At 39.3% G+C, this 21,973-nt stretch overlaps 1 protein-coding gene and 1 non-coding gene across 4 annotated transcripts in view; one reads left to right on the forward strand and one right to left on the reverse strand.

Annotated features, from left to right (window-relative positions):
• The window catches only part of Tgfb2 (transforming growth factor beta 2), an 84,576-nt gene that overhangs the window by 3,180 nt on the left and 59,423 nt on the right, over positions 1-21,973 (reverse strand). For 2 of the 3 annotated variants that reach the window (XM_015483638.2, XM_015483637.2), the window contains 4 exons: positions 6,196-6,328; positions 5,965-6,075; positions 4,268-4,445; positions 2,998-3,151 (listed from right to left, as the gene is read on the reverse strand). In XM_015483638.2, the coding sequence (XP_015339124.1) occupies positions 2,998-3,151; positions 4,268-4,445; positions 5,965-6,075; positions 6,196-6,328 (576 nt within the window). The remainder of the gene's footprint in view (positions 1-2,997; positions 3,152-4,267; positions 4,446-5,964; positions 6,076-6,195; positions 6,329-21,973) is intronic. The other variant, XM_048809350.1, reaches the window with a different exon arrangement.
• LOC125618582 lies at positions 17,951-18,053 on the forward strand. Its single transcript, XR_007349921.1, has one exon. It is a non-coding gene; the product is annotated as a U6 spliceosomal RNA (small nuclear RNA).

Below are 21,973 nucleotides of genomic sequence, written 5' to 3' on the forward strand. Positions count from 1 at the left end.
TTGTGAATGTATGTTTTAAATTCCCAAGAAGATTAAGAGATCTTTTGAGGTTGAGGACTCTGTAGACTTTGTACCATGTAGCCCTAGTAAGTCTTTACTGGACAAAATAATACATGTATGCTAGGTGAAGAGATCATAGATACATGAATAAAAAGAAAAAAATAATAAAATGTTTAAAATTGTCATAAGAGCTTCAACTTACCCTTGGGCATAGAGAAAGACACCTTTCTATAATGTAAAATCTTTCTATGTTAATTATCTTTGCAGGACAATTTAATGTTACCAAATTGTTGTTTTTCTTTCTTTCTTTTTTTGTACTGGGGATTGAATCCAGGGGCACTACTTTACAACTAAGTTACATCCCCAGCTTTTTTATTTGTTTTTTTATTTTGAGACAGTCTTACTAAGTTGCTTAGGACTTCCCTAAATTACAGAGGCTGGCCGCCAACTTGCAATCCTCTTGCCTTAGCCTCCCAAATCACTGGAATTACTGGCATGTGCCATGCCACCTGGCCTAAATTGTCATTTTTAAAAGTCTTTTCATTTAAAAGTCTTTTCATTTGTTGCTTCATAACTGCAATGATGTTAAGAATGACATCAAACGCAATCTACATTCTTCATTATTCACTTTCTTAGATTTTTCTTAAAAGCAGTATTTATAGTGAACCCTCCATGGGGCTGGGGTTGTGGCTCAGCAGTAGAGTGCTTGCCTGGCACAAGTGAGGCACTGGGTTCGATCCTCAGCACTGCATAAAAGTAAAATAAATAAAATAAAGGTAATGTGTCCATGTACAACCAGAAAGTACATTAAAAAATAATAATGAACCCTCCATTAACCTTTCATATGATAAATGGTAGTGGCTGAGAGGGAGGAGTGGACTGCCAGTTCTAAAACGGAATGAAGACAAAGTTGTGTAGTTAGCCCTGTACTTTTATCCCCATTCTGTATCAAAGCGTATATGACTTTTACTAATGGAAGTATGTAGGATCCACACTGATGACACAGAGACATTTCCAAGGATGCCATTAATGTGTTAGTCAAACAGTAAGTGACCTTTTCCTCGAGATTCACTGCAATTTTTTCATCCTAAGACACAAGATCTGTTCAGTGCAGCAACACTGACTACTTTATTAAGCTACCCCTGGTGTCTTGGGTAACGGTCCAAACCACATATTTGTGACCATGACAGTTATTCTTCCTCTCTCCTTGAAAAACAAGCCTGGTCTCAGCCTTCACACACTCCCTCTGTGTATCGGGGAGGAGAATTATGTTTCTACTTGGCAGCTGGGCCGTGCCCACATTACAGCTACTGCTGCCGCAGCCCAGATGAAGCAGCCTGGCCAGAGAGCTCAGACAAAGGGACAGGCATGAGCAAGCTTCCCTCACATGGGCAAGCACGTGGTCACCCGAGAGTGCCAAAGCCTTCAGGGGAGTTGGGAAAACAGCTGAAGGAAGGGGAACCATATCTGTCAATTTCATTTCCAGCTTATGCAGACATTTATAAATAAATATACTTCGTATTCCACTAACACATGATTTTTCATGAGAACTAGGAGGAATTTTTATAACATTTAGATTGTCTAAAATAATTGATAACCCCCCAAACTCTTGAATTCAGCTGAATGCATTCTGTGCTCTTTTTGGCAGCAGGTTCATTTTCCTACCCTGCAGTGAAGGCAATTTTTCTAATGCCGCTTTAATAGGGAGATTTACAGATGCATAAAGAGCAGAATAGAAACCCCCATGTGAAGCCACATTTTAGGAATTATACTCAGTAAGACAGAGCAAATAGAGGCCTGGTTATATAAAAAAGGACGGCTGCCTTCCAAGCCCCGGTTTGTCCCTCATTTTCTGTTTGATCTTGGGCAAGTCATGTACACAATCGACATTCTGATTTTTTTTTTAATGTTAAGGTTTGATCGAGATTATTTATGAAGTCTCTCCCATCTCTATAATCCTATATCATGAAGGATGTAGGAAGGAAGAAGCCTATGGACAAATAGCATTATTATAAAGAAAAAGATTTTGCTGATCTGGATTTGGGAACTCACAGCATCCAAACTTGGACCTGCCTTCTGAGTTAGCTCTCTATCTTGATGGAAATAACTTGACTAAATATATGCAGATTCTTGATTACTTTGGGTTATATCCAGAAAGATTTATGCTAATTTTCCAATCATTTCACATGTATCATTTTTTGTATTTCACAACAACTCTCCAGTTCAGCATTATCAATTTAAAGATAACTTTTGGTGGCACACACCTATAATCCCAACAGCTTGGAGGTTGAGGTAGGAGGATGATAAGTTCAAAGCCAGCCTCAGCAACTTAGCGAGGACTTAAGCAACTCAGTAAGACCCTGTCTCAAACTAATATATAAAAAGGGATGGGGATGTGGCTCATGGGTAAGGCCCACTGGGTTCAGTCCCTGGAACCAAAAAAAAAAAAAATAATAATAACTTTTAATATAGACATTCCTTCTTACTGATAAGAAATTTAAGGTTCAGAGAGGTTAAAGGACTTTCTAATTCTCCTACTACAGTAAATCATACACCAAAGCACCAACTGCAGTCTTCAGTGTTATTTCTAATATGTCAGTCCCAAACGGAGGTGATAACAGATACTTTTTTAGATGGACCTCTGGGTCCCTTCACACCTTAGCTATATATGACACTCTGTGTATATTGATTCAAAGTGTTTTTGTGTGTGTGGAGTGGGGAACCTAATTATGTTTATAGCTGTTAAAAATATACTACAAGAAACAAAACTCTCTTCAAGTCGCTTATGATCTTGATGAGAAGGTGTAATCTGCTTTTGAAAGGGATCAGTGTTACTTTTTTATTTTACCTACAGCCTACATTTCTCCTCATCTAAAAAGATTTATCCAGCACCTAGGCACACATGATGGCAAAAGGGCATAAAGACCATTACAGTTCATTTAAAAATACAATAGCAGACAGCCTAGAACAGAGGAGATGAGTTAGCCAAACACTTACCCTGCTGTGCTGAGTATCTGAACTCCATAAATATGGGCACGCTCCAGCACAGAAGTTGGCATTGTACCCTTTAGGTTCATGTATCCATTTCCACCCAAGATCCCTCTTGAAATCAATGTAAAGTGGACGTAGGCAGCAATTATCCTGCACATTTCTGTTGAAAGAAACATCAGTGGAGATTTTAAAGCTGATTTCCCACCTGCCTTATCCCAAACCAGAAGAACTACCCATTCGTTTATTCAACAAACATCTAATGACCACATAGCCTGGGCTAGGTTTCAGTGGTCTTATTGTAATCTCAAGTGACTTTGATGATAGGATGTTGTGATGACCTGCTGGATGACTTTCCCTTATGAGTCCTATCCCCTGACTCCCTTGTCTGTGACCTATAAAGTCAAACCTTTACTGTCAAATGCTTACGCAGGGAGGTGGTTGAAAGGGACCTTCCTTTCTAACCACCACTGTGCAGTTGTGCCAGCTAGCTTCTATTGTCCTTTTACATTAAAAACAAAGTACAACAGTTATTTTCAGAGAACCATCTAAGGCATTTATCTTTGAGAATATATCCTGCATTTTACCACCCATTACTTCGTCATAATATACTAGAAATCAAGGAAAAAGTTGCATGCAATCACAGGTTCTGAAAGTGAAAAATGCCGTCTCCTGGTGACCTCTGACACTGCTATCATGGAGAACCCGGCATCGTCCCACAACTCTCAAAAGAGAGAGCCCTCCTTTTACCAAACTGGATAGGAAACCACAGAATGAGAAATAAGTTCTCGTCCTGTTCCCCCATTTCTGTAAGATTCTGTAGCTAATGGCACTCTCTGCTATCTCATCTCTGTTTCTGTCAAAAAAAATGTCACCACAGGCATTCTGAAGAGAAGGGTAAGGTCACACAGATGGTGGGTCTTCCTGAATTATAGAGTCAACGTCACACATCTAGAATGAATTTATTTTCTCTGGGGAGAAGGGTAGAGAGCTCATTTTCTTTTTCAGCATCAAAGCCCTTCAGAGGGATTTGGGGGATCATCATGGGGGGCTAGTTTTCCCCCTTCACCCTTCGTTCTTTGGTCACGGGCTGGTGAATACAACAGAGAAATAACTGCTCAAAGCCTCTGAGAGGAACAGTATCACAAGATACCAGGGCTGTACTGTCCTCTGTCTATCCTCAGTCTATGAGTTCAACTCAAGTCAATATGTAGGAAAAAGTAAAGGCAGAAGGAGGTATAACAGACACAGGTGCTCGGTTTTATCTCCATTTTCTTACCTAAAGCAATAGGCCGCATCCAAAGCACGCTTCTTCCGCCGGTTGGACTGTTGTGACTCAAGTCTGTAGGAGGGCAATAACATTAGCAGGAGATGTGGGGTCTTCCCACTGTTTTTTTTCCTAGTGGACTTTATAGTTTTCTGATCACCACTGGTATATGTGGAGGTGCCATCAATACCTTGAAAAAATGCATTTGGGTAATAAACATTTAGCTTTACCTTCATCATATATTATCAGCTATATTTATATATATATATATATATATATTTTTCTCTTTTGTATATTGTCACAAATAGCAGTGATGACCACCATGACAGCATTGGCTGGCTATAGTCATTCCCCATGGAAACAGATGTGGCACAATAGGACTACCACAGGTGACTACACTTGTATGTGGGGCTCTTATCAGAAGGCAGCACAGCATCAAAGGCAGGGATGTTGCTTAGGAAGTCACAGCAGAGGAAGACTTTGACCTATGGCCACTAGCAACCTAGGCAGTTTAATTTAGTTGATCCTCAGTGTAGGCTGTGTTCAAACCCTCCACAAATGAACGTGCAGCCATAGAACATGCCTTGTCACCCACAGGCTCACATTCTTCCTAAGACTGCTAAACTCAGAAGACTTTCCTAATGAGCCTAAACTGAGACTTAGCTCCATGGCAGTGAAATAAGTTCAAGTGAAACAGAAGTCACCCTTACCTAATGCTATTTTGGGAAGCTGCAAAGAAAGGGCTTTTTCATTTATTTTATGGCATCCTCAACACTTTCCTGATTCCATCTGAGATTTAGAAACTTGAGCTCCCCAAAGCATGCTCAGGAGACTGCCAGTTTAAGCATTTAATCTCCATACTCAAGAGAATCATGACTAGGTTAGAGACTGAAATAAATCTCGAAACCTCTGGGAGCATTTTTCCATGAGCGGGGGCCACTATAGCCTTTTAAAAGTGGATGGAGGTCCCAGGTGATGTTAGGAGGGAAGAAAAATCAGCTCCCTGACCTGGCAGTGTAGGCCGATGTGGCACTGGCACATGGGCACAGGCTTCCCTCTGGTCTCTTTCCCCAGTGACTCATTATCCAATGTACCAAGTGACCCAAGCCCTTGGTGTCTTCTCATTCTCTCTGGTTTTTGGTTAGTTCACTTAAAGGTGGGCATGGGAAATCTAAAGCCTTGCCTTGTGTTTATCAGCTATTATAAAAGTCTGATAAGGAAGAAACTGGAAATATTGGGTACAGGCTAGAAAAGGGCGACTTTTCCAACACAGGGAAGTTAAGGCATAGAAACTGAGGCTTGAGAGGACTCTTTTCTCTGATGAAAAACAGTTGTCGGTTTCTGATATTTGGTTTAGGGACTTATCAATGGATTTCACTGAGTGTATGTCATATAGTTCTATAATATCATAATAGATGGAAAATGAGCTTTGCTTAAATGAAGAATAAAGAGTTTAACTGACTAGTCAATATTTTTCAGGGTCAAGGAGCCAATCAGTTAGTACTGACCAAGTCATGGTGGGGTACTGCCGAGTATGAAAACCGGGAAACAATCCCTTTCTTCTAATTTTTTCTGCCTCCTTATACTTTTTTCCAGCCATATTTTTGCCCAGATGAATGATTCCCCACACTTCATCCAACAATGCAAAGTGACATTATCCTCATGAGATTATCAACACAAGCCCTCCCCCACCACATAGTTTCAGTTACCTGCAAATCTTGCTTCTAGCTCTTCACTTTTATTTGGTATGATGTAATTGTTGGATGGTACAAAGGTACAGCAGGGACAATGTAAACTTATTTTAAATCCCAGGTTCCTATCTGGAAAACATTAAGTCAAGGAGGTCATTTGTAAGTATATTATCTGCACTTTTAAATCTGCAATCGATTTACAATAACTTAGGGCCACATCTAGGGAGAAAACTAGAAGGTGGTTATAACCTTTATGGTGAAGCCACTCATGAACTGCATCAGTCACATCGAAGGACAGCCATTCGCCTTCTGCTCTTGTTTTCACGACTTTGCTGTCAATGTAGCGCTGGGTTGGAGATGTTAAATCTTTGGATTTGAGGATCTAGAGGGAGAAAAGGCAAGAGCCAAAGCTCAGTTGGCAGACCAACAGCCTGACGAAACCCAAACCATTAACATTATCCTGATTCATTATCTAAATTTAGCTGCACACCAGTGTGTCCACGTATTGTCATCTCAAGCATGGCCACATGCATAAAAACATAACACCAGGCCATTTGCCATGAAAAATAGAGCTACTAAATCAGCTGCATGTTATGATAAAGGTGATGGGAACCATAAAGCCAAGTGTCTAAAAGAAAGTGGCAGTAATTATTTTGCTTTGCTGACATAAGCTTTGTGAGATTTTGGCCATAAATTCTATGCTATTAAGTTAATGGTTTTGTTGTTCTGCTTCCTTATTTCTTTTAATTTGGGGAGCCGGGGTACAGAGAGGGACACGGGGAGAGGTCCTGTTCAGAAAACCCAACGCTCACCCTCCAAAGTCCCTGAATTATAAATCTTCTGCCAAAGACAGCAAGGTCCTAACCTTGGTTCCTAAATCCATTGGCATTAAAATATGTGTCCTGCCTCAGCTTTTGAGGTAAGACTCTAGCTGAGATTTTTACTCTCAGTACGACTTGTGATGATTTATAAAGATATTCCATATCCCACAGCCTAAGAATGAATCTGGGCAAGAGCAATCTGGCACAGTGTGCCTCTGAGAGGCTGAAAGCAAATCAGCTCAAAACTGAGACTTTAGAAAGAAATGTTGATTTCAAATAAGTAAAGAACAACTGCAGCATGTTCTTGGGTTTCTATGGGAAGTGAATAGTTGTGGTGGTTTTCAACAATTCTATCTTGAAACAGTAATGTTTTATGAACCAATCCACCATCCTAAGTCTCCTAAAGCTACAGTAAATCCCCCCCCTCAACCTACAGCCTCTGCTTCCTCAGTACTTAGGGGCTTAGGACCTGTTTTCTCTGTCCTTTCTTACATTCAGTCTAATTCTTCATACTTATGGGTTTGGTCTCTTCTACAAGTTTACAAGCTTCTCCAAGTCAAGGATCATGCTTTCAACTTGATAGCATTTCAAAGCATAGGACTCAGTTGAATCATTGTCTATTAAGTGACTCTCTGAAGATCTAGATAATTTATTAACTCTCTGTTAGCCTTGCAAAGCAAAAAAAAAAAAAAGTGTGATTTCCTATTGATTTTAAAATGCATTTTCCCTGTCAGTGTGTAGACACAATTTATTCCAGGTGATTTGACAACACAAGAATATTTGGCATTATAGTAGCCATTTTTTCTGGATTAAGAAAGTATAAAAGAGGAAAGAGATTTTATGATTGGACTCTTGGGTGTCCTCATGAATTTTTCACAAATCATATTCTACAGGCCTGCCCCAATGGTCCAAAGAACCCCTATAAATAAAGAGAATCCAGAAGCAATCATGATCCTTCAATAGGCAAATGATTCTTTTTGTGAATTACAGAAGCAAATAAACATGACTCGAGGGCTGGGGGCTGGGCACAACAGGCTCTGGGTTTGGCACACATTGTTTCATTTAATGTAATCCTCAAAATATTGCTGTAAGGTAGATTAAAGACACAGAAACTCAGGGGGGTGAAGTAAGTCCCTCAGTCCCTCACAGTGAACAAGCACAGAAAGAGGATACAAAGCAACTCTAAGTCATTTTTCTACTTCAGTGCTGGAATTTGGAAAGCCAAAAAAAAAGTTAGGGAAGTCAAAGTCAGATCATGATTCACCCTGACCCCTTTCCAGATGGCAGAACACATTTAATAATAAAGGCAGAGATCTTTAAATAAGATTATAATAGATGTTGGTACAGGATGAAAATATACCATGGTGGAATGTACACACAGTTAATGCTGACATAAAGCTGTAACTTTGCTTAACATCAGTCGGTCCTCTGGGAATCAAAGCTTGCCTTGAAAATAACTCCCAGTTGGGCAAGTAAGACACTACTTATCCACTTCAGAATAAATGGCATAATTAAACTAACATATGATAGGAAGGATAAAAATAATGCTTGAGAAGAAATTCTCAGGCATTTCCATCTGTCTTACTGGCTAAAAGTTAATAACATACCCAGAACTCCTTTTTCTGTCTTTAGATTTTTCTCCTAGCTGATCTCCTGTAGTGATGCACTATTACATAATGTTTTGCATATTTTCTATGGTCCTAAAATATTGCTTTCATTATTATGTGATATATATCACATAATGATTTAATAGTTTAATTATGTATCAAAATAAATGTATCACATATTAAATGCCCATGACATATGTGACATATATGTACGCGCACACACACACACACACACACACACACACACATATATATATATATATATATATATATATATATATAATATTCAATATCACTGAAGACACTGCATTTCTTTTAAATAAATAAATCATGACCATACTGACCAAATGGACAATAAAAATACATATTGGCAAGTCTATGAAAATTCTTTACCTCATAGAGAAGGAATAAATCTGGATTATCTTGCTCCGAAAACACAACAAAAGGGAGCAAAGAGACTGGAGTTCTTTCTGGTTTAAATATCATGAAAGACTGAGGATAATGGCTTCCTCCACAATCAGGGCATTAGCCAGCTCAGACAATGAACAACTTCATACTCTGAAAGGGTGAAAGGTCGTCTAGATGTTTTACTAGTTCAAGATTCAGGAACAGGCTACATGTAAATCACCCCCAAAAAGAGTTAGCTATTATAGTTCTGAGGCAGAGAAGTGACTTTAGTCTTGTGGGCTTATTGTCTTGAACTTTATGGACAAGGAGTCCTTACACCCACTTGCTGCAATTTAACTCCACTCTTCTTATGCAGTCCTTAGTGGAAACAGGAAACAGCTGCTTTCCATCACTCAGAGAATATCCCTCATATTCTCAGAGACTATTATTAAGTCCCCCTCAGCATGCTTGCTTTCTCTCTCTAAGCTAAATAAACCCAGTTCCTTCAGGCCATATTTAGAGGGGCAATTCTCAAGCCTTTAATCATTTGGGTAGCTAACAAGGATGGAAGATGCTATATAAAAGTATTCCTTCTATAGCTTCATGATTTCACTTTGGAATGGTCGAGGACACATTCTAATCACATCTTAGCATGGAATCTTAATTTGAAAGCTATCTTTTTCCTAAGAATAGGTACAACTCCCTTTCCCCTGTTTCTCTTTCATTTATCATCCGCAGTGGGAAGTGGCCTGGGAAAACAACCTGCTGCTCTTGATCGTTAGTCTTTTCTTACATTCAATAATTTATACAAAATTGACCAGATCATCCAACTTCTCACTCTATTTTAGCCTTCGCAGTCTGCCTTTCTCCAGAGCGGCTGATTTTTTTTCTAGATCTGCCATAATAATTTCTTACATATTTTATCATGACAAGGTCAATTTAGGTGAGTAGCAGAAGCTTTCTTCACCTGCAAGCACTGAACTAGCCTGATTAACCAGTCTACTCCATCCATTCCACGATCTGTTTTTTGTATTGGCTGGTACCCACAGCACTCTGGGGTCAAGGCTGAAAACTTACTCTCTAAGCACTGCTGGTCTTGCCAGCTGAGTTGTACACTTAGTGAATATTAATTGTATGCATTTCTAAACACTTGGACTTGTTATTGTGATGATAAAATTTAATTAAATGGCTCAAACTGATTAATACAGGACTGGAAGAAAAGACAATTGTTGCTTCTGTGAAAACCAGGTTGAAAGTCATGGAAATTCTTCACAAAGACAAACTGATGTAAGAGAAAGTGGTTTTTTTTTTTTTTTTTTTTTTTTTGGTGGGGGGGGAACAATTTGGCAGTTCCTCAAAAGAATAAACATAAAATTATCATATGATCCAGCAATTCTGCTCCTGGGCATGATCCAAAAGAATTAAAAACAGAGACTCAAACAGATACTTCTACACCAATATTCATGGAAACATTGTTTACAATAGCCAAAACCTGGGGGAAAATGTCCACTGACAGATGATGGATAAACAAAATGTAGTATACCATACAGAAGTGTATTTGTCAGTCATGAAAAGAAAGAAAATTTCTGACACAGACTCCAACAAAGAAGAACCTTGAGGATATTAAACTAATTGAAATAAGCCAGATACAGAGGATATATACTGCATGATTTCACTTACGTGAGTATCTACAACAGGCAAAATTTACAGAAATAGAAAGAGGAATAGAGGTTACCAAGGACTGGGAGTACAGGGTAATGGGTCTTTATTGTTTAAAGAGTTCATAGTTTCTATTTGGGAAGATTAAAAAAAAATTCTGGAAATGGATAGTGATGATTACTGCACATCATTGTGAACACAGTTAATGTTCTTGACTTGTATAAAGAATGGTTAAAATGTAGCTTTTATTCTATGTTTTACCACAATCATTTTTTTCCCTAATTTTAGGTGTGAGGGAGATAGCTATAAAATACATAACAAAAAAGAAATAATAGGATAAAAATCTAGAAGAATCCTGTACTCAGGGTGTTCAGCAATTATTCTTAAGCTTCTATCTACTTCAAGTTAATTAAAAACCAGAAATCATATGATGCATTATGAATGTGTTCATGCAAAAAAATGTAGCACAGATTAGCAATTGGCACTGCTATGTCAAAGAAAATTCCTTGGCCTGTTATAAAAAACTCGGCCTCAGCATGTAAGTTTGTGTGTGTGTGTACATATGTACATATAGACATCTATTCACATACATTTGTCCTAAGTTCAAAAACTTTAAGGTTTGCATCTCTCTGTGTCTCTTCTCTTATGTCTATGTACTCGGTTACTTTAACTTCTTTTTTAATTAAACAGCCGACCAACAACAGTTCCTGACTGAACTAGAAACGAGGGCTTCTAAAGTATGGAAAATGAGATTTAGCTGTCTCTGGCTTAGCTGCCACCCACAGAGGTGTTTCAATACTGGTGAACTTACATTACTAGTATATAAATATTATATATAACTTGTGCAAAATACTCACATATCTCCTTTGGCAAAGGCTCTAAACTCTTCACTGAGTTACAAAACCCTTACACAAAAGGATTCATTCATTTCTCCACCACTGGCAAGCAGCCAGCCAGAGACTGAATAGAGGTGAAAGTCACTCATATTACCCAATAGTTTGGGGGTGAAAAAAAAAGAAGTAAAAGTCTGGATGCAAAATTATAGCCAGAGAAAACCTTGGACTTAAAGAAATAATGGTATAAGTCAAGCCAGGATTTGGCTGAGACACCAACAGCGACATCACTTACACTCCTATGAGTCATCACAGAGTTACATGAAAATATTGGGATTCAATGTTAACTTTTAATAATCAGATACTAACAGTCCTACAGGAGACCAAGGATGTATTTCTATCAGAATTCTAATGGAAAGGGACTATAACAATAGCTCTGTAGAAAAAAAAAAAAAAAAACTGGCATCAAGGTAATTAGTATTAGTCCATCTTGGTGTTAAATGCACTTAATGTTTTTAGTACTTCAACAGTATTTAATCCTTAAATGTACTTAAATATTTTAAGTGTTTGCTGTGACTTGTACAGAGTGACTAACAAATGTTGAATTAAACATTCACTCTGCTGGCTATGAGCACGATTCCCTCAGATCTGCTTGACCCAGAGTTATTAACTTCAGTGACATGAATCACCAGCATTGGAAAGGCACTTAGGGACCATCTGCTCCAACCCAACACAACTCACTCTCTAATATGTCTTTGTCTAAGCACAATGAACTCTCTACTTTATGAGAAAGGTCATCCCACTTTGGACAATTCAAATTGATCATATTCTTCTAGATCTTGGACTTGAAATTCCCATCAAGTGGTCTCAGTAGCACCACTGCCTCATGCTTGCACAATCACTGTAGCTCTTCAGACATCTTCACATGTCTTTCAGTCTTCACAAAAACCTCACGGGGTAAATATGATGGCTTTTAGTCTCTACATTCTATAGCTAAAGGAAAAGAAGCCTGAATTACTTGGGTGCAAAACCCAGCAAGAAGAACCTGGATGCACATGTGGCCCTCTTAATGCCAGCCAGGGGGTTTTCCAATAGTGCATTTTCTCTTTCCTCTCCATGGCTGGTCCCAATCACAACAGTGGTGTCCTTCAACTGCTTCCTTCAGGACAAGTTCAGGGTGTTTCACTATCTTTGCCAAGCCTTTTCTCCATATCCTTCTTAAAATTAGTTTCTCAACATATTCCAGATAAAGTCTAGCAGTATATGGAGGATATCCAGAATGGAAAACGTGGACCTGCAAGTAGCTGCTGTTACCCACCTTGTTCTAAACAATACTTTTAATGCAAATGATTTACTTTTGGCAGTAGCTGCATCACACCATTGAGACATAGCAATTTTTTTTTGTTATTATACACAGACTGTCATTATGTCTGATTTTCCAAATCCCTTCTGTAATGAGGTAATAAAGAGGAAGAAATAAAGGAAGGCAAGCAGGAAGGGAAGATTGGCCTCCAAGTTTAGCCTGTTTCCAAACCATCTGAGTAGCTCATTAACACAGGTTGCTGAGCCCAGGCCTGGAACTTCTGGTTTAACAGAATGAGGTTGGGACCCAAAATTTGCATTTCTAACATGTTCCCACATGTGGCAGAAGCTGCTGGTTCAGGGACCACTCCGAATGCCACTACTGTAGTCCATACTTATGTAATTCTTTTTTTTTTTTCTCTCTCTCTCTTGGAAGCAAATGCAAACAATATGTATGTCTGTATTAATTTTGTACTTTATTACATGATCTCTGAATTTTAAGTTTGCAAAGGTAAACTAGCCTTTGCAGCCACATAGTACTAGTGACTGCATATCCAATGTCTTCATCAGGTTGGTGATGACAACGTTAAATATCATAAGACCAAAACTGGAACCTGTTCCCAGATCCTCAGTTATTTCCTTCCTGGTTGGCTGTTTCTTTAATTAACACTCTGTGGCAGGTTTTATACAGCAAAGGAAAGTTGAATTTCACCAGTTGAAGTGTATTGTGAGGACTAATTAGACCAGGAGTCCACCCACCTGGGCCAATTGACTATTCATTCCATTTCCTCAGTGGCCCCTTAGGTTCTCTGAAGAATCCATAGAGCTGTGCCAACTGCCCTTGAAGATTGTTAGCATAGTGGAAGGGTTCAGAAGCTTAGAAGTTGGGCAAGGCCAAGCTATTGATGAATCTGATTTTCAAACTCACCTTTTACATTGTTGAGATCATTGAATGTCCCAGAGTAGGCAACGTACCAATCATAGTGTTTGCTATTCATAATGTTTGCTATAATTATGTTCCTTTCCTGTTCAGAAACTTCCAGAAGCTTTTAATGCTTAGTGCATATAGTATAACTGATATCATATACAACTGGCTACCAACCTCTCATTCTAGACTCACCTTTCATTCTGGAAAGCCTAAGCTAAATAATATCCCTAAAACATATATTATGTATTCTAAAATCTGTCTTTAGACTAGTAACCCTATCAGAATGCTTTTCTCCTACCTCTGATATTTACCTTAAATTTTTTTTTGACTAAATTAGAAAAAAAAAAAGAGAAAACTTTCCATTCTTCAAATTCAAACTTCAAATCCAGCTTTTCAATGAAATGTTTACTTTCGGTATAAACTAAAGTCAGACTTCTTTTCCTAGCTCCCCATGTAATTACTGAATGCTGGATATCTGACCCCTTGCGCATACTGTGAGGGTAACTATGTATGTATATAAATGTCTATTTCCTCCAATGGAATACTAAGCTCCTCAAAGATGGGCAGAAACAAAAACTTAATTAAATCTCCACACACTCTTATATTCTAGTTTGCTGGCACTAGCAGATAAGGAATATATATTCACTGATTTGATCTTAGAAGAATCTGACTCTGTGAGCTGAAATCCGAATACTACTGAAATCCTAACTCACAGAGACAGACACACAAAGCGCACCCCTGAACACACTCTTGGGCTTATCTATTGGAGGAACAAGTGATACTTTAACATATCACACCAACATTCCTACTCCAGAAGGCTTTCATTGATTGTGGAGGAGTAAAAAAATAATAATGACAGAAAAATAATAGATGATGATAGCTAGAGGTGCTGAACTACTTAACATGCTTGGTTAATCTGTTTAGTCATTCATTCATCCTCAGAATAACAGCTGAGCACCTAGTATGCACTGAGTCTTCCTTTCTTCACTTCTTTGAATTTATTTGATAGCTTAGTTTCTCTGATGAGGTTCAACAAATATTAAAGACCAGATGTAAGCAAAGCATGACACCTAAATTACAGGACAATGAAATGGTCCCTGTTCTTAAAAGAGTTCACTGAATAGTAAGGGAATACAAACATCTCCCTAAGAATTTAAAGCCATGTGTTCACAGGGCACAATGAGCGGATAGAAGCAGGACATCTACTCTAGCTCAGGGAAGTCAGGGAGTTTCCTGGAGCAAGAATATGATAGAAAAATTCATCTCAACATCTGTTAAGACTGGTAGGGATCCTGAGCACCGAGAGAACCCAGTCCAGGTAATAGAGATATGCTGGCTCATTAGACAGGGGGCGCAAATAAAGGTGCTCACTTTCTATTCAGTGGCCTTTTGCCCTTTCTGAACTTGCTTACTTGGGGTTCTGAAGAGTTTGCCTTATAGGAGTCAGGCAAGGCCAAGCTATTGATGAATCTGATTCCTGGCACTGGAGTAACAAAGTACCACAAGCTGGGTGGCTTAAAATGAGAGAATGCTGTCTCTCCCAGATCTAGGGGCTGGAAATCAAGGTGTTGGCTGGATCATGCTCTCTTTGAGGTCCCTAGGAAAGGGCCCTTCCCTCCTGCTCCTTCCAGCTCCTGGTTGTTTGCTGGCCATCTTTGGCACTCCTTGGCTTCTGCCACACAACTCTGGTCCCTGCTTTCATCTTTGTATAGCCTCCATCTTCACATGGCCTTCTTTATTTATTTATTTGGTACTGGGGATTGAACCCAGGGGCACTTAATCACTGAGCCACATCCTCAGCAAACCCCTCCCCCCACTTTTTAAATTTTTTTTATTTTGAGATAGAGTGTCACTAAGTTGCTAAGGGCCTTGCTCAAGTTGCTGAAGCTGGTTTTGAACTTACAATACTCCTGTCTCAACCTCCAGCGTGGCTGGGATTACAGGCGAGCGCCACCATGCCCGGCCACATGATCCTCTTCTTATAGGAACACCAGTCATATGATTATTCAAGACCCACCCTCCTCCAATATGACTCTCATCTTAACGAATTACATCAGCAATGGCCCTATCTCCAAATAAGGTCACATTCTGAGAATCAGAACGTCAACATACTTATTAATCTTTTTTTTTTTTTGGTCTGGCTACCCCGTAAGAGTGGGTATTCACAAGTTATGCTATGTTGAGTGTGTTCTAAATGCTCAGTCTCACTGTGGAGTCCTTCAGGGAAAGGAACGTTCTTTCTCTTTCTTGTTACCCCACAGAGTCTTCTCCACAGCTCCATACACAGCCCCTGCTTGGTAAATTCTCATCAACTAACAGACTTCATTAGAAAGACACACGTGATCAAGTGACAAGCCCATGAACAGTCTTTTACTGCAATGGATAAAAGCTTCTTGGCATTTTATACGCATCCATGTAGCCCCACAGAGGTGAGGTATGTCAAGGAGGTCAGAATCACCAAACGGTATAGGCAATTTTACACTGTATTTTAACCTTTCAACTTATCCCACCTTAGGAAGGCAATGAAAATAGGGGAGAAAGAGCAAGAAAGAAATTTTGGTAATAGAAAGTAGGGCCTTATGGAGAACCAGAACTGGGGAAGACTGCTTGTTCTGCCTTGGCACTAATGTAGTTCACTCTTCCTGTTTAGTGTAGCCTGCTTGACCACATGGGCCACGTCAGAGCTGCCTAACAAACCAACATAATGCACTATCGTTCTTCAAAAGCAGTTTAGCAGACCCAGTACTTACCTTGCTTCAGCCATCATCATGTCCTGCAGTTGCCATGGCTCCTTCAGAACTGCACCTAAGATGTCCTAAATAAACCTGGCAAGAACTTCACGAGAGCTTGCACAGTCGGCCCTCATGAAATATACATGAGCTTCAGAAGAAGGAAGCAAGTAAAAAATACAGCCTCTTTAGAACTCTGATAGATACATTATTGGGTCACCAAATTAAGTCTCTTCACGGTACATAGTTATGCACATTGATAAGTACCTATATTATACATTCCAATGTGCAGTCATGATAAAGTAGAGCATATGCAGATCTTTAATGATCTTTATGGGCATGTCATTAGATACCTCTTCAAGCTAAACACACACACACACACACATACAAGAAAATCTCTCTTCTGTGATGAAACACCTTATAATTCTATATGTTTCCTTCTTTTTTTCCCCATTCTCTACAGATGGGCTTTTATTCATGTGTGCATAAATAAGGGAATTCATTTCACAGGTCTACAGGATGAAGGAGTACTTTGTGTGAATGGACTGTCTCTCAGATGTGACAGCTCAAACGCGTTCATGAGACCATCATGCAGAAACGACACAGTAGAGAAAAAGACTTAACAGGAAGAAGTCCCTCAGTGCAGGCAAAGAAAGAGATTGTGTTGCACAATGTGTAACGGCAAAATTTGAAGGAAAACTAAGCCAACATGATAACACTCTTCTCCGGGCTGAACTCTCTCAATCCTTGCAGCTCCATCACACACTATGGATTCTGACAATTACCCAGTTGTTTCCTGTCATGGAGGGAATCTCTACAACCAATCTGAGAGTTCTCTGAGGCCATATCTTCTGATCTCTTTATTTGACCTCACCTTCCAATTCCACTCTGACTTCAATATACACATGCTTGGGAAACACCCTTCAAACATCCTTTTCCATTCTCCTAGCTCTTAAGACATATAGGACCTGTACTAAATTTAAATCCCTATTAATATTCAGCCAAACACTTTAATTTAGGGAGAGTTGACTATACAATAATGAAACTGTGTAGTTTTTCTACAAATATACAGAACTTATGAGTTACTATATTAGTTCATTTTGTATTATCATAATAAGATACCTAAGGATGGATACTTTAAAAGAAAAGAGGTTTATTTGACTCATGGTTTCACAGTCTAAGCTTAGGCAGTCACATTTGATTGAGCTCTGGTTGAGGAGCTTCTACTACTTCACAACATGGCTGGTGGCAATAGTGGTGAGTGGCATGAACAGAAGAGGACAAACGTGGGTGCTGCCACTTTATAATAACCTACTTTCAGGTAACTAATCCAGTATGCACTATACAACCCTCACCCACAAGACAGAAATAAACCACATTTGAGGCAGTACCTTAATAACCTAATTACCTCCCACTAAGCCCCACATATTAAAGGTTCCATCACCTCTTGATACTGTGACACTGAGACTAAGCATCCAGCACATGAACCTTTAGGGAATAAACTATATTTAAACCATAGTAGTTATTCAAGAATATCCGTTTCATTAACTTGTAACTTTATTTTTTTAACCTATGCTGTTATTATCTATTTCACCAGAATTGGCCATGAATAAATAATACAAAAAATGGGTAGATATATACATTCTTTCTTCATAAATATTGACCCATATCTTCTTTAAAATGTAGAATTTCCCAATCATAATAAACAAGTAACATTTCTTAAAAGAATTTCTTCATGGTGTTCACTTTGGCAGCACATATAAATTGGAACAATACCAAGAAGATTAGCATGGCCCTTGTGCAAGGACAACATAAAAATTCATGAAGCACTCCATAGTTTTTAGACAAAGAGGAATGAGGGGAAAGGAGAGGGGATGGGAATGGGAAAGACCATAGAATGAATCTGACATCTCTTTCCTATGTTCATATATGATACACAACCAGTGAAACTCCACACCATGTACAAGAATGGGAAGTTACACTCCATGTATGTATAATATGTCAAAATACATTCTACTGTCAGGTATAACTAAAAAGAACAAAGAAAAAATTCTAAAAAAAAAAAAAAAACCCTTTGCATGAAGTTGAATATTTATTTTCACAAGATTCCTTGTACTTGAATCTTTTGAAATTTTCCATAAATTCATTCAAAAACATTTATTAATCACCCACTACACAAGAACCATTTCAGAAGTTTATCTCCATTAGTGGAGATAACACCATAAACCGCCTAAGGATGGAGCAAAAGATCAAGTACAAATATTGAAGAAAAGTATCAAGGAGAAGAGTACAGTGGAGAATGGGGTTGGACGTACTGGGCAGAGAGACACTGAGATGACAGGGGAGCCAGGAAAGGCCCCCCTGAGTCAGAGACATGTGAGGAGAGACCAAAAGGAATGAAGGGAGTGAGCCAGGTGGGGAGCTGGGGACAAGCACTGTGGATGGAGGGAACGGTGGCCACAAGCCTCAGGAAGAAATGAGCTCTGAGTGTTTGAAAAATTGCAAAGAGGTCAGCAAGTGGAAGCCGCATGAGTCAGAGAGGTTACAGTCAAGGAGCAGGCAAAGAAGGGACAGGTGGAGGCAGCTGCATAAGGCACAGTCGGTGGCATAAGAAGCCATTGTAGGGATTAGAACAGGGGGCTTTTAAAAGAAGGGTTTTTTTTTTTAGTTTTTAAATGCTTATGGGGTACAGTGTTTGATGCATGTGCATTGTGTAATGATAAATTCAGAGCAATGCATATATATCCATCACTTCTAACACTTGTCATTGATTTGTGATGAGAACATTCAAAATCCTCTCTTCTAGTTGCTTTGAAATATAAAGTAGTTGATCTCATAGTAATAGAGTAGAATAGTAGTTACAGAAGCTGGGGAGGAGAGGGAGGCTGGTAAATTTATACCAGATAGAAGGAACAGGTGCCAGTGTTCCACTGAACAGTAGGGTGACTACAGTGAACAGGGGATTTTGACATGACCCACATCTCCTCAGGGAGTGCTGAGTGCTTTCTGAGGGAAACAAGAGATGGACTAAGAGGCCATTGGAATAACCCAAGTGAGAGGGAGGAAGCAACAGAGACGCAGGAAGAGGCTGGATTTCAAATATAGCTAACAAAAAACTAGGAAGATCAATTTAATTATTTGCTTGAACTATTTGCTTAGAATCTTGGCAATTTTCTAAAAAAAATCAACAATACCTTTCAAACATTGATATTCATCCCTGCTGAAAGAATTCTCGAGAATGTGTTTGATCTTCTGAACACAGGAGTGGCAAAAAGTATTCTGATCATCGGTGGCATTAAAAAAAAAAAAAGCACACATCTTGCCTTGGAACAGATTTTGCCCTAGTGGAAATTACCGAAAAGAAAGACGGCACACTGAACATTTACAACAGGATGGGGTGGTGGGTGGGGACTTACTGAAAATCGATTCAAGCGGCAAAGAATCCAGTCCATTTGTGGGATGGCGGAGTAGAAAAAAGTAGTTATGGGACAAGGGAATGAGGTAAAAAGCATCACCACTGGGGTCAATCGCTCTATAATCATTCTTCAAAACGAAAAGCAAGATACATCACAACCCCCAGCCCATGTGGCTCCCCTTAGAGACCTGAAAAAGCAAACAGAATAATAAAATGACGGCTGCTCCCGTAAGTCTGCTCTTTTCCACTGATAACAGGAAATGAATCAGACCTTGTCCAATCGGAGATGATTGACACTGTCATAAGCATGAGCCAACTCTAGGGGAGATAGAAACCGTGTTCTAGAGGACAAGACAGATTCTGATAATAATCCACTGCTTCTGTATCTAATGTGCCACACTTTATATATGGTTTATCCTCGTGGTAACTCACTAGACAAAACTGCTATCTCTATTTTATGAAGAAAAACGGAGGCTCGGAGAGATGAGTGATTTGTAGGACTACAAAGCTAGTAAGTAAAAAAGGTAGAGGCCAGGTGCGGTGGTGCACGCCTGTAATCCCAGCAGCTTGGGAGGCTGAGGCAGGAGGATTAGGAGTTCAAAGCCAGCCTTAGCAAAAATGAGGCACTAAGCAACTCAGTGAGACCCTGTCTCTAAATAAAATACAAAAGAGGGCTGGAGATGTGGCTCAGTGATTGAGTGTCCCTGAGTTAAAACCCAGTAACCCCCCCCCCCAGCCCCCACCCCAACATACACACACACACACACACACACACACACACACACAAAAGGTAGAAAGCTAAACCAGGACTTATTGGTTGCAAGTTCTCCTCTCTTCTCACCCCAAGTTGCTCATCAGCAACTGAATGAGACCACCATGAGTGGAGTGAGTGAAAAATATTCTTTAAGGTGACCCTAAAGCAAACTCCTGAGAAAGCAACCAAGAACCCAGACCTAAAACAATAGGGGATAAGGTGAGCTTTCTTTAAGAGATTTTAAACAGACTGTAAATTTAAGATATGGTTTTGTATAGAAATTCAAACTGGATGCTTTGGAAACTATAAGGATAATAATAGTAATAACAACAGTAAGTGTTGAGGAGGCAGACACTGAGCTAGCAGATTCCATGCATCATCCCTAGGCCTTTCAAAATCTTTGTCAAGTAGATGCTTTGGTCTGCATTTCATTTGATTTTTTGAATTGCCTCAGTCATAAGGGCTTCCTCGGATTCCCCAAAGGGGCAAAGCCATGCCTTACACCCACAAGGAATCAACTCTGCAGGCTTCCTTCTGCCAGTATGGTGAAGTGGTCTAGAGCATGGCCCCTGGGCGCTCTGTCTGGGTTGGAGTTCTGGCTCTGACTTTTCCTAGCTGCATGGCTTAGGAAAGTTACTAATCATCACTCTACCCCAGTATCCTCATTTATAAAATAAGGGTAATAACAGTACCTACCTCACGGGGTTATTCTAAAGATTAAATAAACCACTATGGGGATGTGTGTGTATTTACAGAGAGAGAGAGAGCACTTACAATATAATGCCTAGCACATAGTAAGCACTATATATGTTATCAATAATCATCAATAGTTACTGGGTCACACTATTAAAAAAAGAATAAGAGTGTCAGCTACTATTGCATGATTGCTACTTTTCTTTGCATAAAGTGGGAGAAGGACTCTCTATTCACACTACTCGTGGGGTCTCATCTGTTCACAGAGTTAACAGAGACTCTAAGTAACATCATAATATACTGCAAATGGTAACAACCCAATCTCCTTAAGAGGCAAGCATGCCATCCGATCAGTTCAAAAAACCCCCGAGATATTAATAGCCTTGTACAAACAAAGTGTTTATTATACCTCGTGGTTTTTTAAAGTGGTTTCTATGCTGTGTATGTCTCCAATGTGGCGCCAGGTTAGGATTCAGTATAAAGGGTATTGTATGCCGTAAAATTCCATAAAACAGGAGCACAGTATAATTATTTTTTTAGGGGGGGTGGGTAGCACTTTTTGCAAGTCTAATTTAACAGATAGTCGATTTTTTTGGCTGACCTCTTTTTATTTTACACCCCTTTGGGCAATATGAGAATGAAAGCTGAACTCTGTATCACTGTTCATGTGTGCGCTCGCATGTGTAGTGGGGGAGAGTGTCATTAAACCCAGTAGTACTGTGATCCTTGACATGATAGGAACCTCACCTTTTAGTTCTGAAGTCTCTTAAAAAGCAGACCCTGGCCATCTACCTTGAACTTTCACCCTAAAGCCTTAGGGATGCACATTTTAAAGTCTTTTGCAGAGGTGTTTTATACAGAATGTCCTTAAAGGCAATTCACTCTTCCCTACTGAAATT

The sequence above is a fragment of the Marmota marmota genome, unplaced genomic scaffold, assembly GCF_001458135.2.
Source record: "Marmota marmota marmota unplaced genomic scaffold, marMar, whole genome shotgun sequence".
Taxonomy (NCBI): domain Eukaryota; kingdom Metazoa; phylum Chordata; class Mammalia; order Rodentia; family Sciuridae; genus Marmota; species Marmota marmota.